The sequence below is a fragment of the Phocoena phocoena genome, chromosome 13 (assembly GCF_963924675.1).
Source record: "Phocoena phocoena chromosome 13, mPhoPho1.1, whole genome shotgun sequence".
In the NCBI taxonomy this organism is placed as follows: domain Eukaryota; kingdom Metazoa; phylum Chordata; class Mammalia; order Artiodactyla; family Phocoenidae; genus Phocoena; species Phocoena phocoena.
The window spans coordinates 18,116,690-18,132,195 of NC_089231.1; the positions used below are offsets into that span (position 1 = coordinate 18,116,690).

The 15,506-nt window shown below is 37.6% G+C and overlaps 1 protein-coding gene across 1 annotated transcript in view; it reads left to right on the forward strand.

The window, feature by feature from the left end:
- The first annotated feature begins 1,109 nt into the window (after positions 1-1,109).
- The window catches only part of TXNL1 (thioredoxin like 1), a 34,140-nt gene continuing 19,743 nt past the window's right edge, over positions 1,110-15,506 (forward strand). The window contains exons 1-3 of the mRNA XM_065889836.1: positions 1,110-1,493; positions 11,849-11,945; positions 14,109-14,282. Of these exons, the coding sequence (XP_065745908.1) occupies positions 1,396-1,493; positions 11,849-11,945; positions 14,109-14,282 (369 nt within the window). The 5' untranslated portion in view covers positions 1,110-1,395. The remainder of the gene's footprint in view (positions 1,494-11,848; positions 11,946-14,108; positions 14,283-15,506) is intronic.

The following is a 15,506-nucleotide window of genomic DNA, read 5'->3' on the forward strand; positions in this document are numbered from 1 at the left end:
GGCGGACTCTCAACCACTGTGCCACCAGGGAAGCCCTCCCGTGCTTTTTCTAAAGACACTTGTAACCACAAAATTGTCCTGCAGTGACCACTCCATTGTCTTCATGTTAAAATACAAATTCCTTTCCTAGTTATCATCTGACCACCTTCCTCTTCAATTTCATCACCCCAGCTAAAAGAAAAGGTAAATCATTTGATTTGTCTCCTAGCCTAATATTTAAATGAACACTATGGTGTTAGACCGCCTTAACTTGAACACAGGCTTGACTTTGCATTAGGTATGTGAACTTTGGAAAATTAGGGCTGTTGTGAGGATTAAATGAGCTAATACACATAAAGAGCTTGGATGTTGCCTGGCACATAATTTGTTAACTATTATTATTATTATCATCATCATCATCCCCATCCCTCTCAACCCATGCATTGCATTTGCATTGCTGCTTTCTCGGCCTAGAGTACCCTATCATCTCTTACCATCTGGCTATGCCCTTCTTTTTTCCTTATCAAGATTCGATTCAGGGGTCACATCGCCTAGCAAATTTATCCTGCCCCATCCTATCTCATTTGTTTCCACCGTTTCCTTTGCTAACTTCTTTGTTACTGTAACTATTGTTTGCGTCTATCACCAGACTGTGAGTTCCTAAAGGAGAGGCGGTGTTTTCATGTTTTTAGGCACAAGTGAAAGGTGAATAACATTAGTATTTGCCGCATGACTACCCAGAGAGCGCCCAAGTGTAATGAGATCCCTAAATAAAAGTTCCTAAAGTCTACTTTGTCTAATGTAGCGACTTGTCCCGAATATGAGACAGGACTATACTCAAAACATTTCCAGGAGGGAACTTAATACCTTAGGCAACAGGCAAGAACCCCGGAGAAAAAACGGTTCTTTTTCTCACTTTCCCACAGGGAAACTCCTCGCTGAAACACCCTGGTCTCCGAACCGCGGAGGAATACACGCACTTAAGTGCAATCTGCGCCTGCGCCTGTGCCTGTGACCGCTCCTCTTCTGCGCCTGCGCCGCTCCAGCCAATGAGGGGCTCCTCAGTCGAGGGTGGGGCCACGGGTTGCGCTTTAGGATTGGACAGTGGGAGCAAACGGACGGCGCGGAAATGACGTCAAGGTGCGTAAGCGCCGGCGGCCCTGCTGCGCGGTGGCTGCCGGGTGCCGCACGCCTTCTCTTTCCTCGCCTCTGCCTTTTACCCCCGCTCCCATCCCCGCCCCCACGGCCGCTCCGCTCCCTGGCGTGACTCGGCATTGAGAGCCCCGGGAGAAGACTCCGCGGTCGCTACCTCCTCTGCCCAGGCCTCGGCCTTCCTGAGCCTCCCTCCTTTCTCTCCCGGGTCTTCTTCAGTTTTGAAGCCTGTGGCTTCGCGGCGGCCCTGCCGGACTTCTGAGGATGGTGGGTGTGAAGCCGGTTGGGAGTGATCCGGATTTCCAGCCGGAGCTGAGTGGCGCGGGCTCCAGACTCGCTGTGGTCAAGTTCACCATGCGAGGGTGAGTCCGGGCCCGAGCCCAGTGAGTCCCGGCTGTCTGTGCTTTTCTTTCTCTGTTTCCTGATCCCGCCTGCCTTGTGGTCGTGTTCTGCTGCGGAATGTCCGGCGCTGGCCGCAGCCCAAGGCCACTGCCCGGTTAGGCCTCAGTTCCTGGGTGTGAACCCCCGTTTGTGCACCGGGGCGTCTCTGGCAGGCTCGGAGGCCTGGCCGACCGCATTCCCCAGCCCGCGAGATCCCCGCCTGCTGTTTCTGAGTCCTCGGAAGGGGTCTGCTCTTGGGGGTGACCCGGCTCTTTCCCTTCTTGTCTGTGGGAGTCTCCCACAGCTGCCCCTGCTTGCGCCTGTCCCCTTCTCTCCCGGGATGCAGCTGTCACTTGCATCTTAGAAACTTGCAAAATTTAATTTACCCAAACAGTTTGATTCTCTTCACCACCTGCATATGTGGAAAACTGTAGGAAGATTCAGCTACCCAACTAATCCGCGGAATGCTTAGAACTAAAGCTAATGCATTTTAAATTAAGTTAATGTTGGGTCAGGATGCTTTTTAATTTTCTTAACGTTTCTGTTACTTCTTTGATTTGTAAGTTTGTAAGTTAGGCCACTTTGTGTAGGTTGCATCTGATCACGGAAATTATAGTAGGTATATATATACAGTACACGTAGACAGGTGTCCAGATATCTGGCTTTGACCAAGTAGACTCCATTTTTGACTTGATGATTTAAGAGGACAGGGCACTTGAAAGATGCTATCTGGCTTTGGTAAATCTCAACATAATTCATAGGTCGCAGAGCTGGCGGATCTTCCATGTTGGGTCCCTGTATGAGAGTGACGTGCTGGAAATAGACATTCAGAACCAAGATTTCAGCGAGCTTGTGTATTTGCTTACCTCCCATTGTGTATGTCAGTGTCCAGTGGGAAGGATTAGAAGTCTCCTCTTGATCTACCTTGACCCCCTGGTGTTACTTACACTTGCACTAACTTGGAGAAGTCTACTACAAATACCACTGTTTATGCAACACATTTTGTTGTCCAGGTAACTGTATAGACATAAGGCAGTGTTTTGAGTCTTAGAGCAAAAAGTGATTCAAACCTATCGAACGTGATTCTATAAATGTTGAATATACAGATGGTGGCATTAGGATTAGATTAGGTTTGGGGATGGAGGGATGTAGGTAGAGATGAAAACAAGTTAGGACTTACCTTGGGACCAATCTCTCTCATACAGAATTGGAAAGGGGGGGATACATTAGATTTTAAGGTTCGTCTTCCCAGTTTTGTTGATTTTATCATGACCATTCTTAATATGAGGGAATACCTATATACATTTGTTAAGTCCTAGGTGGAAGTTGGAAAAAGGAAGAGATGATTTTAACAACGAACCTCATTTTTAGTTCACTTTTCTAATTCTACTTAGTGGGAGTGTTTATACTTTTGTGCCTCAATGATATATTCTCTTTTCCCCTTGACCATAGCAGGGGGAGAGATGAAGAGTAATACATGATTTATATGAAGTGAGAAAAGTTACTGTCATCCCACTTTAGGCCAAGAACATAGTTTTCTCAACCACCTGTTTCTCCATTTCCTTTCCATCCCTACTTGAAGCCTTATTCCTTATTCTCACCTGCCGTGCTTTGTCCATCCTATTATTTTTACTAAAACACTATACAGATTGTCATTCTTCTGTTTAAGGATCTTCAGCGGCTCTCCAGTATTTCGGTTGTTTTTTTAATTGTAGTGAAATACATGTAACATAAATTTGCCATTTTAAAATATACAGTTCAGTGGCATTAAGTACAATCACTACACACACACACACACACACACACACACACACACACACACACACATACACATATTTTTTAATCTTTTTGGCCGCGCTGCGTGGCATGTGGTATCTTAGTTCCCCAACCAGGGATCGAACCCGTGCCCCTTGTATTGGAAGCGTGGAGTCGTAACCGCTGGACCGCCGGGGAAGTTCTAGTACATTCACAGTGTTGTACTGTCATTACCCCATCCATATCCTAGAATCTTTTCGTTATCTCAAACAGAAACTGCACGCATTAAACAGTAATTCCCATACCTTCTCTCCACTGCCCCCAGCCCCTGGTAACCTCTCTTCTAGTTTCTGTCTCCATGAATTTGCCTATTCTTGATAACTCATTTAAGTGGAATTATATAATATTTGTCCTTTTGTTTATGGCTTATTTTAGCATAATGTTTTTAAGATTCATCCATGTTCTAGCATGTGTCAGATTTTCCTTTTTAAAGCAGAGTAATATCCTGTTGTATATATATATGTACATATACATATGTATATGTATATATACATACAACATTCTGTTGTATGTATATACCGCATATTTTGATGGACATTTGGGTTGTTTCCATCTTTTGACTTGTAAATAATACTGCTCTGAACATTGGTGTGCAAGGATCTCTGTGAGTCCCTGCTTTCAGTTCTTTTGGGTATATGTCTGTGAGTGGAATTGCTAGATTATATGGTAATTCTGTATATAAGAAACAAGCAAACTATATATTGAGAAACCAGCAAACTATTTGCCCACGGTGGCTGCACAAGTTTGCCTTTCCACCAGCAATGCAGGAGAGTTCCCATTTCTCTACATACCAACTTCTTTTATATTTTAGTGGCCATCCTAGATGAGTGTGAAGTGGTATCTGGTGGTTTTGATTTGCATTTCCTTGATGACTGGTAATTTTGAGCATTTTTTCTCATGCTCGTTGATCATTTGCCTTTGGAGAAATGTCTGTTCAAGTCCTTTGCCCATTTTGAATTGGATTGTTTGTTTTTTTGTTGTGGAGTTGTAGGAGTTCTTTATATATTTTGGGTCTTAATCCTTTTTATGATATATCATTTGCAAATATTTTCTCCCATTGGTTGCCTTTTCAGTTTCTTGATGGTGTCCTTTGATGCACAAAAGTTTAAAAATTTTGCTGAAGTCCAATTTATCTATGGTTTTTTCTTTTGTTGTTTCTTGTGCTTTTGGTGTCATATTCTGGAAATCATTGACAAATCCAGTGTCATGGAGATTCTTCCCTATGTTTTCATCAAAGAATTTTATAGTTTTTACTCTTAAGTTAGGTCTTCGATCTATTTTGAGTTAATTTTTGTATATGATGTTAAGTAAAGGTCCAACTTCATTTTTTTGCATGTGGATATCCAGTTTTCCCAGCACCATTTGTTGAAAAAACTGTCTTTCACCCATTGAATGGCACCCTTCTCCAGTATTTTTTTTAAGCAATTAAAATAGTTGTCACTTACATCAAATTTGGTCTGTGTAAGGGACTTATTGGAGCACTTATTGACTTCTGCAGTCCTCAAAATAATGTTTAAAATTATCTCCATTTTACAAATGAGGAAGTTGAGTCAGAAGGAGATTAAATGACTTGTTTAAGGTCCCAGTGTTGAATGTACTCTTTGGGTTGTGAAGTGCTGTCCTGTTCTTCCCAGCCTAAGCAGAAGGGACATGCAAGTTCACCTCTGTATTGCATGGAGCCTGACATTTTTCAGTAAATGTTGCCTTGAATAAGCTTTGCCTGCAAAATCCTTTGATGGAAGTCAGTTCAGTTCACACTCTGATATTCATTTCCCTACCTGTAAAGTGGGAATAATAGCATGTAGACTAACCATATCATTTAGAGAATGAAATTATATATATGCATTATATACTGTGGTAACATATTTTTGTAACTGGTATCTCCAAACTATTACTTCTTAAATATACCCGGATACACTTAAGTGGTCATAAACAGTGCTAGTTTTGTTATCACTGATGGGTAAATGCCAAATTTAAAAGGATATGCATTTTCTTGCCTGTGAAACTCAGCAATGAGTGATTTTTATCTTGAATTCATGAGTGTACCACTTTTGTAGATATGTTTACCATATATTCAGTTTTGGGTTTCTTAAAATTTTTATTGGAGTATAGTTGCTTTACAATGTTGTGTTAGTTTCTACTGTACAGCAAAGTGAATCAGCTATAGGTATACATATATCCCCTCTTTTTTTGGATTTCCTTCCCATTTAGGTCACCACAGAGCATTGAGTAGAGTTCCTTGTGCTATACAGTAGGTTCTCTCAGTTTTCTTAAAGCAGGTCTTACTTTGTAGTTGGTTAGGTGTTATTGTTACCATCCAGTTAGAATGTCAGTGTACGTTAGGATGGTGAAATCTAACGATTATGATAGTTTGTCCCAATAATACATTGTATAATAGTATTAATTATATATTGTAAAATTGCTGTGGACTGAAGGTACTTTACCATAATACAGAGTTAGGAGGCCCAGCAGTTCATAAGGACTGGGCAGGTAATATTAGGGAGTGAGGTGGGTGGCTGTAAGATAACTAGCGAATGGTGAGGCCCTAGAGAACATGTAGAGAATTTTAAAAAATATTTTTATTTAAAAAAAGTATAGCAGGCACGCAAAAATGTATACAAATCATTTAAGTGTAGAGTCTGATAAATTTTCGCGGTGAACACACCCGTTTAACCAATACACAGGTCAGGAATAGCAGCGTAGCACACTCACATCCCCACCCCCGGCAACCTCCTGCAGGCTCCTGCTCATCACTCTCAAACTTGAACACTGTAGACTAATTTCGTCTGTATTTGAACTTTATAACAATGGTATCATATAGTATGTAATCTGTCTGGATTCCTTTCAAGAGCATATAAATAGTCTTAATCTTGGCAGTTAATTTAGAAATAACCAAAAAAAAAAAAAAAAAAAGCACAGTCTAGGCCACTGTTTTGGGGGTTTTGAAATAGCAGTTAAGAGTTGGGTTTTGTGATCAAATTTCAGCACTGTACTTCATTGTTCTTGTCTTTGAAATGAGGAATGGTAAAGCTTAAATGAATTTAAACGTTTTATGAGTTACCTAACATATAATAAATGCTTAATGAACGTTAGCTATTTTGTGTTACTAATAGGACCAGTTATGGTTATGCCTGTCCATTAGTAAGTATAAGACATCTAGAAATAACCTGTTTTAAAGTTATGCCCCGCAGAAAAATAAACTTTTAAAATACATCTTCAGAAAGCACATACATTTTCCACACCCACACCAGCTGAATGTGTTTACACATATTACTGCTCAAGGTGGAGCACTGACTACTTTAGCAAATAGGAAAGAATAGCAAGTTCTTGAAATAAAATCTATTTATATTATGACAGTAAACACACATTTTTTTGTTTTAATTTATTTTATTGAAGTATAGTTGATTTACAATGTTGTGTTAATTTCCACTCTACAGCAAAGTGATTCAGTTATACATAAATATACATTCTTTTTCATATTCTTTTCCATTATGGTTTATCACAGGGTATTGAATATGGTTCCCTGTGCTGTACAGTAGGACCTTGTTGTTTATCCTGCAGAGTTTTTCTTAAAAGTAATTTTTACAGAATATTTCCATGGTAGCTGTGTGGTACCAGGTGCTTGTATCAGAAGACAGGAATGAAGAATTTTCATAGTGACTTTTCTATAACTTAAAAAGTTAAAAATAGATTTCATAACCGAAAATGACATGCCTATTAACAATTTCCTTCCATTTTCTCTGTTCCAGCTAGGTTTTTTGACATCTTTAGTTTGATATAAAGCCTTTATGTATTTAGGTTTTATCAATAAATAATACCTAATTCAGCAGACTATGAAAAACTGTAAACACAAATCTTACTAAGAACCTAACGTGGTGCTTTCAAAGAAAGCTGATCTTGGATTGGCTTTAGGAGTTAACTGTTCTAGTTGTGGTCCTGCCATTAACTGGAATGTCTGACCTTGATCAAGTCGTTCAACTTTTCTGGTCTTCACTTCTCATTTATTGAATGATTGTGTTAGGTTAGGTCAGTTTTAAAGTTTCAGTTTTGTGGGTTTGGTTCTTTACGTTTTGCAGAAAGCTAGAGGGTTGTCTGCTGAGGTTTTTCTCAAAAAGCATAAGTCAGAATCTTTCTTACATATTGGACCTAACAGATCAGCTTTCCATCAAAAAGAAGTTCAGAGGTGGAAAAAGAACTTTTTTTCTTTCTTTCTTTCTTTCTTTCTTTCTTTCTTTCTTTCTTTCTTTCTTTCTTTCTTTCTTATTTAAGCCTCTGGACTAGATGGTCTGGTCTCTTTTACAACAAGTTCAAAGGTCCTGAGGTTATATACTGTCTAAAGACTGCAAATCAAGGGCTGTGCAAGAGAAAAAAGTACAATTCTGAAATTTAGGCATACTTGGAGAAAAATATTTTAGAGATAGGAAAGGTCCTTAAAGAATCTAGTCCCTTCTCATTTTATACAGAGAAATCAAATAATTTGTTCATGATCTTAGCTAAAAATGGAACTTTAAGTTTACTTTTGAATGCTAGGGGTAAGCTAGGAAAACATCTTACTTAAAATAACAAATCAGTTCATTTGAGTGATTATAATGTGAAAGTATGCTGCTGTATATATCTATGCTTCTGTGTTCTGTGATTTATTTTGATTTTTGACTAAAGTTCCAACCTATGATGGCTAACTAAAATTAAACAAAGGATCTAGATCAGGTTAAAGTTTGAAAGGGAACACTTACTTTCAAGGTAGCCATTATTTTAGTACAGTCTCTTTAGCTTCAAGAAGAGTTTCTTTAACTCCAGGTAGCTCATACTTGGTTGATGAGTAGAGTGATTTTGTCAGTACAGTGTGGAGGTGAGGTTGGTTCATATTCTATTTTCATATTCTATTTCATATTCTATAGAATATTTTCATATTCTATTCTATTTTTCTTAGGTAGTGAAGAGCAGGAATAGAAATAGAACCTTTAGCAGGAAGGAGAAAAGCCCTCAGCCACAGAGGCAGGCTCCCTTTCAGGTTCCTTTTAAGCAAGTCAAAATTAATTAAATTACACCTGAGCTCCTGGTCCCCAGCGGGGGTCATTCTCATGTTGTGCTTGCTTCCTCCTGTGCCTGGATGGCAGCCCCATGGGCTCAGAGCTCCCCTTCCATCTGGATACTCACAGCACCTGTAAGCGGGCACTTCCACTCGTTTGTTTTTGTACATTTTAAATATCCTCTGAGGTGTAGCCTCTAGGTCTAAGCCACCTGCCTGTCTGTCCAGGTATTTCCTGAATACTAGTTACTATTTTTCTTAGGAATGTTTTTACAAAGTTGCATGGGTTTAAATTTTTATTTTTTAATTTTTATTTTTTCCATAAGCCTTCTTATTTTCGAAGGCACGCTTTTGCAGAAAGAAGGTTTTTCAGGAATGAGAAAACCTGATACTGTGTGTATACCAGGTATACTTTGTGGTACAGCATGATACCTGTGCTTCATCCATGACTACTGTTTAAATGCAGTTAACATTCAATTCTCTATTTGCAATTTAATGTTTTATGAAATTACCTGTTTATCATATAAAAGCAAAGGATACAGAAGTATAGGTAGTTTTAAAAGTCTCCCCTAAACTCCCTTCCTTTTCTAGTCCCACTGTACAGAACTAATTGTTTATTGTGTGACCCACCTAACTTTTCAATATATATTTATGTACATATATAACATATAAATACATATATAAATACATATTTTTAACGTGATCATAGAAAATATTTTATCGTGAGACTTAGTTTTCTTTTAAACTGTATAAATTATCCTTAGCCTTTGGTGTGAATGTGTCATAATTTTTTTTAATTGAAGTATAGTTGATGTACAGTATTATGTAAGTTACAAGTGTACAGTATAGTGATGCACAGTTTTTAAAGGCTACACTTCATTTATAGTTATTATAAAATATTGGCTATATTCCCTGTGTTGTACAGTATATCCTTGTAACTTATTTTATATGTTATAACTTTAAAAAATAGTTTTCTATTGATTGCCATTTAGATTATTATTATTTTTTTTACTATTTCAAACATTGCATTGAACTTCCTTATACATATTATTGTGAAATTGAGTAAGTGTTAAGATAAGATTGACTTTTAGAAGTGAAATTGTTGAATCTTGGGTTGTGTTCATTTAAAATTGGTAGATAATGACCAAATGGCCCTTCAAAAAGGCTCTACCAATTTGTACTCCCATCCATAATGTTTAAGACTTATTAATAACCAGAAGTATTTTGCTAAACTAAACATAGGTTTTGTCGACTGTAAATGTTTGTTCCTTTAAAATTTAGTCTCAGGGCCTATTTCAGCATTGTTAGATCCAAAAATTTACTTTCAGAAGCATCAAGTTTAATATTTAAGAAATTAAGAGTTACTTTCTTAACTTTTTGGTATGAATCTTAAGGATGGCAAAAGGTGAAAATGCTGATTAAAATGTTAAGAATGGAGAGAGAATCATAGCTTGAATTTGAAAATCTTGTATTTTAGAGTTTGCTTTTCCTTGTGTTCCTATCTGCTAAAGCCAAGGTTTTTCTCATTTTTTGGAACTTTTATTGAGATATACACAGTATACAATTATAAATGTATAGTTTAGAGAGTTTACACAAACTGAATATACATGCACGTTTAATCAGCTTCTGGACAATTAGAACATTTCTAGCCTCTTGAAATCTCTCTCATGCCCTTATCCTGTCACTAACTCTCACAAAAGTAACCATTGTCCTGATTTATAATACCATTGATTTGTTTTGCCTGTATTTGAACTGTACATAAATGGAATCATATCGTGTACTTCTCAGTGTTATTTGTGAGATTCATCCATATTTTGGCATGAGGTTTTACATCAGTCATTTTCATTGTTGTATAGTGTTCCAGTATGTGAATAACTACAGTTAGTTTACTTATTCTGTTGTTGAAAGGAACTTAGGTGGTATCCATTTTTGGCCATTAGAAATATTGCTACTACCAATATTTTTTCAAAAACCCTAAGGCAAACATATACAGACATTTCTGTTTTATATACCCTAGAAACGGTCATAAGTAGGCATAAATCTTGCATTAGCAGATACTGTCAGTTTCTTTTCTTACCCCCTGAAGTGGTTATACCAGTTTGCACTGTCACTAACAGGTCAGTTGCTCCAAGTTCTTGACAGTACTTCCTTCTCTATTGTTTTAGCTGTTTTGGTGGGAGTAGTTTTATTTTTTTTTAATTAAAAAACATTTTTTTAACATCTTTATTGGAGTATCATTGCTTTACAATGGTGTGTTAGTTTCTGCTTTATAACAAAGTGAATCTGTTATACATATACATATATCCCCATATCTCCTCCCTCTTGTGTCTCCAAATTTGCATTTCCCTGGTTTCCATAGTGACCGAGGAAGTGTTTTTCTCTTTATGGACTGTTTGGATAACCTCATTTGTCCAGTTTGAGAGTATCCTTTTTTCTTTTGAATGTCAGTCTTCTTATTGATTTGTAGGGGCTTTTTTACATATTAGAGGTATAAGTCCTACGTTTGATATGTTTTACAGATATTTTTTACTAGTCTGTGGTTTGTCTTTTCACCCTCTAAGTGGTATCTTGATGAACAAAAGGTCTTAACCTTAATATTTTCCAGCTTATCAAGTATATCCCAACGTATCAATTCTTCCCTTTTTTCTTTAGTGCTTTTTGTGTTTTAAGAAATAAATCTTTGCTTACTCCAAGGTTTTGAAAGTATCCTCTGTATTTTTTTCCTAAAACTGTTGTTTTACCTTTCCCATTTAGATCTATAATCCATCTGGAATTGGTTTTTGTGTACAGTGTGAGTTAGGGGTAAAGATTCATTATTTTTCCCCCCCATGTGGATATCCATATTGACTCAGCACTGTTTATTGAAAAGACCATCCTTTCCCCACTGTACTGCTGTGTCAACTTTTTCAGAAGTTCGGTTACTGTGTATGGGCTGGGTCTGTTTTTGGAGCCTTTTCTTTTAAAATTGGTGAGTTTGTTTATCCTTTATACTCTTAATTTTATAAAGCTTTTTGGTAGTTATTAATATCTAGTAATGTCATTTCTTCAGCTTTGAACCCCCAAATGCTTGGGCTATCCTTGATATTTATTTCCCTATAAATTTTAGAATTTAAATGTGTTAATTTTTCCAAGGAAACCTTGGAATTTTACATTGACTTTAAAGATCAAATTGAGGAGACTTGACATCTTGACAGTGTTGAGTTTTCCAGTTCATAGGTATAGTATATTCCTCCATTTATTTAGATCTTTAATTTTGTTCAGTGAGAAGAAAGCTGGAAGACAACACTGTTAGACTTAAAGACTTAATATAAATCTGTAGTCATTAAGACAGTGTGGTACTGATGCAAGTGTACAGTGGAAAAGACAAGAAAGTCTAAAGACAGGTTGATCAGAATGTTTTTAATTCTGCGTTTTAATTGACAAGATCTTTAGAGTATAAATTAGTACAATCTTGGGTGTTATTTTACCAAGCATCTCTTACTTTTCTCACAGGTGTGGACCGTGTTTAAGGATTGCCCCAGCATTCAGTTCTATGAGTAATAAGTATCCACAAGCAGTATTCTTGGAAGTAGATGTACATCAGTGTCAGGTAAGGCAAAGAGTCCTTAAAAAAATGTCTTTTTATTTACAAATTGATTTGAAATTCAACATTAATTTCATCCTTTATCTCTTTATGCACTAAGTACTTATTTTTTTGAAGGTAGGATAATATTATTTTAATGTAATTATTACAAATGTTGTTATGGCTGCATTAGTTAAGAAGGGTAGTCCAATATTAATTGCTTCTGGGTTTGCTAATAATATTTTTCTGGTACAAAACTAATATTATGTTGTTAAACTTAATAGGTCACCTGGCAGTACTGTATTTTACATTTCTTTGTTTATTTTTTTGTAAATCTAAAATTATATCTTATACTACAGACACACTGGTTGATTAGAAAGCCATGGCAGAGAATTCTTGGATATAGTTTGTTTTGAATTGATCAGTTATAACCCTAGCTCCAAAGCTGCATACTCAGCAGAAAGTTTAAAATGTTGGTTACTATTGATTGAGCCACAGTGTTGTAGGTAGATTGCCCTGGTTACTTAGTCAGCATGGCTGTGTGACAGTTCTGCATTTGCATATCTAGATGTATGGAGGAATTGTTAGAGAAAAAAATTTTTTGAAGGATTCTTCCAACACTAAAAATGTAGTCTTTTGACATACATAAATAACAGCTCTGTAACTTTTTTTTTTTCCAGTGAAGCTTTTGTCTTTGATACATTTCTGGGTTGGAAAAAAATCTTAGAATGTTACATAGCTTGCAGATAAGTATTTTGGGGATTTGGTGCAAACTCTATGTTACACGTTTATTGTTTAGCACTTATATCGCATACTTCTGGACAGCAGCCCTGGCCTTATTTTGCCTTATTTTAAGTATTCACTGTCTCTGATCTGGAAGTGCTGTCTTCTGGAGCTGTGTGGTCCTGTACAGTAACCACATGTGGTTGGGTACTGAGTACTTGAAGTGTGGCAAGTCCAAATTGAGATGTGCTGTAAAATACACATAGGATTTTGAAGGCTTAGTATGCAATAAAATACGTAAAGTATGTCATTAACTTTTTACATTGACTATATGTTGAATTGCATATTTGGATTTACTAAAATAAATTATTAAAATGGATTTCAGTTGTTTCTCTTTACTTTTTTCTTGTGGATACTAGAATATTTAAAATTACATGTGTAGCTCACATTTGTATCTTGTATTATATTTCTTTTGGACAGCACTGTTCTAAAAGGTCATTTTTTTTAAATGAGGCTTAGAGAAGACATCTCTGTAAACTTCATGCTTTTTTTAAAAAAACAATATAGCGGTACCTCTTCCTAGTGTTTGAATATGCAAGGTGACATACTTATTTTACTATTTACTTTACACTTCTCATGAAGAGTTTAATGAGTTTAATGAATCAGTGACTGATTAATTTTCATTCAGTAGTTAGTCTTATGATCTCGTGGAGTTGGAGCAGAATTTAAAAAGATACCCGTTGTGGTGTTTTTGATGGAAGACCAGAAGTCATTTCTTTAAGAGTAGAACTAGGGCTTCCCTGGTGGTGCAGTGGTTGAGAGTCTGCCTGCTGATGCAGGGGACACGGGTTTGTGCCCCGGTCCGGGAAGATCCCACATACCGCGGAGCAGGTGGGCCCGTGAGCCATGGCCGCTGAGCCTGCGCGTCCGGAGCCTGTGCTCCACAACGGGAGAGGCCACAACAGTGAGAGGCCCGCATACCGCAAAAAAAAAAAAAGAGTAGAACTAGATGAGGATTGCAGTGCGAAGGGTGTTACCTCCTTTTCACGGACAGATGGGCTACTGTTTTTACAGAAGTGTACTTTTTCCTAGTAGCAGTGGTTTGTGTTGACATATCTCAATACCCTTCTGGGGTTCTCCATTTGAGAAACAGTCTGTACTTATGAGAGAACTGTCTGGTGTTGTAAAGTGCAATTTCTGTGTTAGAAGCCAATTGTTCTATTGGATGAAGCACTTAACACTAAAACAAAAATGCAGGGCTATTCTTTGTTGCGGACATAAGGGTAATATAGTTGTGCCCCTTAAGAATAGGCCTGTTTTTTCTTAAGTAACAATTAGGAGTAAGTTATTTTACATGTTTTTAGTTCATGCTTGTGATATTTAACTTCCATAGAGATGTAGAGTGAATATTCAGAGTGGTTTAAGATTCATTTTTATTCATAATGCTATCTAACTTGACAATTCTAGGGAACAGCTGCCACCAACAATATATCAGCAACACCTACATTTCTATTTTTTCGAAACAAAGTGAGAATTGATCAATATCAAGGAGCAGATGCTGTGGGACTAGAGGAAAAGATCAAGCAGCACTTGGAAAACGACCCTGGAAGCAATGAGGACACAGATATTCCAAAAGGCTATGTATGTAGAATTAAAAGTGAAATCATGATGTGTCTTGTATTTGTCATTATTTGGTTGAAGTGAAGTTCACTGTTTTCATGTTTTGTCTTTTGCTAGTTAAGAATACTTTCAGTTAAGAACTTTAAAAGTAAATGTAATAGCTGACTATTTGATTTTGTCTGTATTATAACCTTAAGCCCCCATCATAAACTATTTTTTATTTTTATTTATTTATTTATTTTTTGTGGTACGCAGGCGTCTCACCGTTATGGCCTCTCCCGCTGTGGAGCACAGGCTCCGGACGCGCAGGCCCAGCAGCGGTGCCTCACGGGCCCAGCCGCTCCGTGGCATGTGGGATCCTCCCGGACCGGGGCACGAACCCATGTCCCCTGCATCTGCAGGTGGACTCTCAACCACTGTGCCACCAGGGAAGCCCTGCCACTTGTTTTTTAATCTGCTTTCTGAGCTATTTTAATAGCCATTTTTAAAAAATTATTTATTTATTTTTGTTTTATTTTATTTTTGGCTGCATTGGGTCTTTGTTGCTGCGCGGGCTTTCTCTAGTTGTGGTGAGTGGGGGCTCCTCTTCGTTGCGGTGCATGGGCTTCTCACTGCAGTGGCTTCTCTTGTTGCAGAGCAGGGACTCTAGGTGCACGGGCATCAGTAGTTGTGGCATGTGGGCTCACTAGTTGTCGCTCACAGGCTCTAGAGCACAGGCTCAGGAGTTGTGGCACACAGGCTTAGTTGCTCCACGGCATGTGGGATCTTCCCGGACCAGGGCTCGAACCTGTGTCCCCTGCATTGGCAGGCGGATTCTTAACCACTGTGCCACCAGGGAAGTCCCAATAGCCATTTTTATACGTTTGTTTTTTACTTCTTTTCCCTCCCAAAGTGAAAAACTTTTCATTGGAAAAATTTTTCACTTTTTGACAATTGTGTAAAATGGCACGTAAATTTTAGTGTATGACCATTACATACGGAACTCCCTTTTCTGCTGGTTTCTAAAGTTTTCTCCCTCTTTTTAAATGTATCTATTTAAAAACCCTAGTTATTGATTTTGTTTTAAAACCAAATGTGACTTTAGTATTGGATATGTTTTTCACAGTTTTAAGAGTTATTATTCTAAATAATAACTTGAAGACTTAAGAATGTCAAAGTTTTTGAAAACTATATAATATGAATAGTCATAATTTGTGTCTATCATATGAGAGCTATTCAGGAAGGAAGTAAAATTCAGAAGTAGCA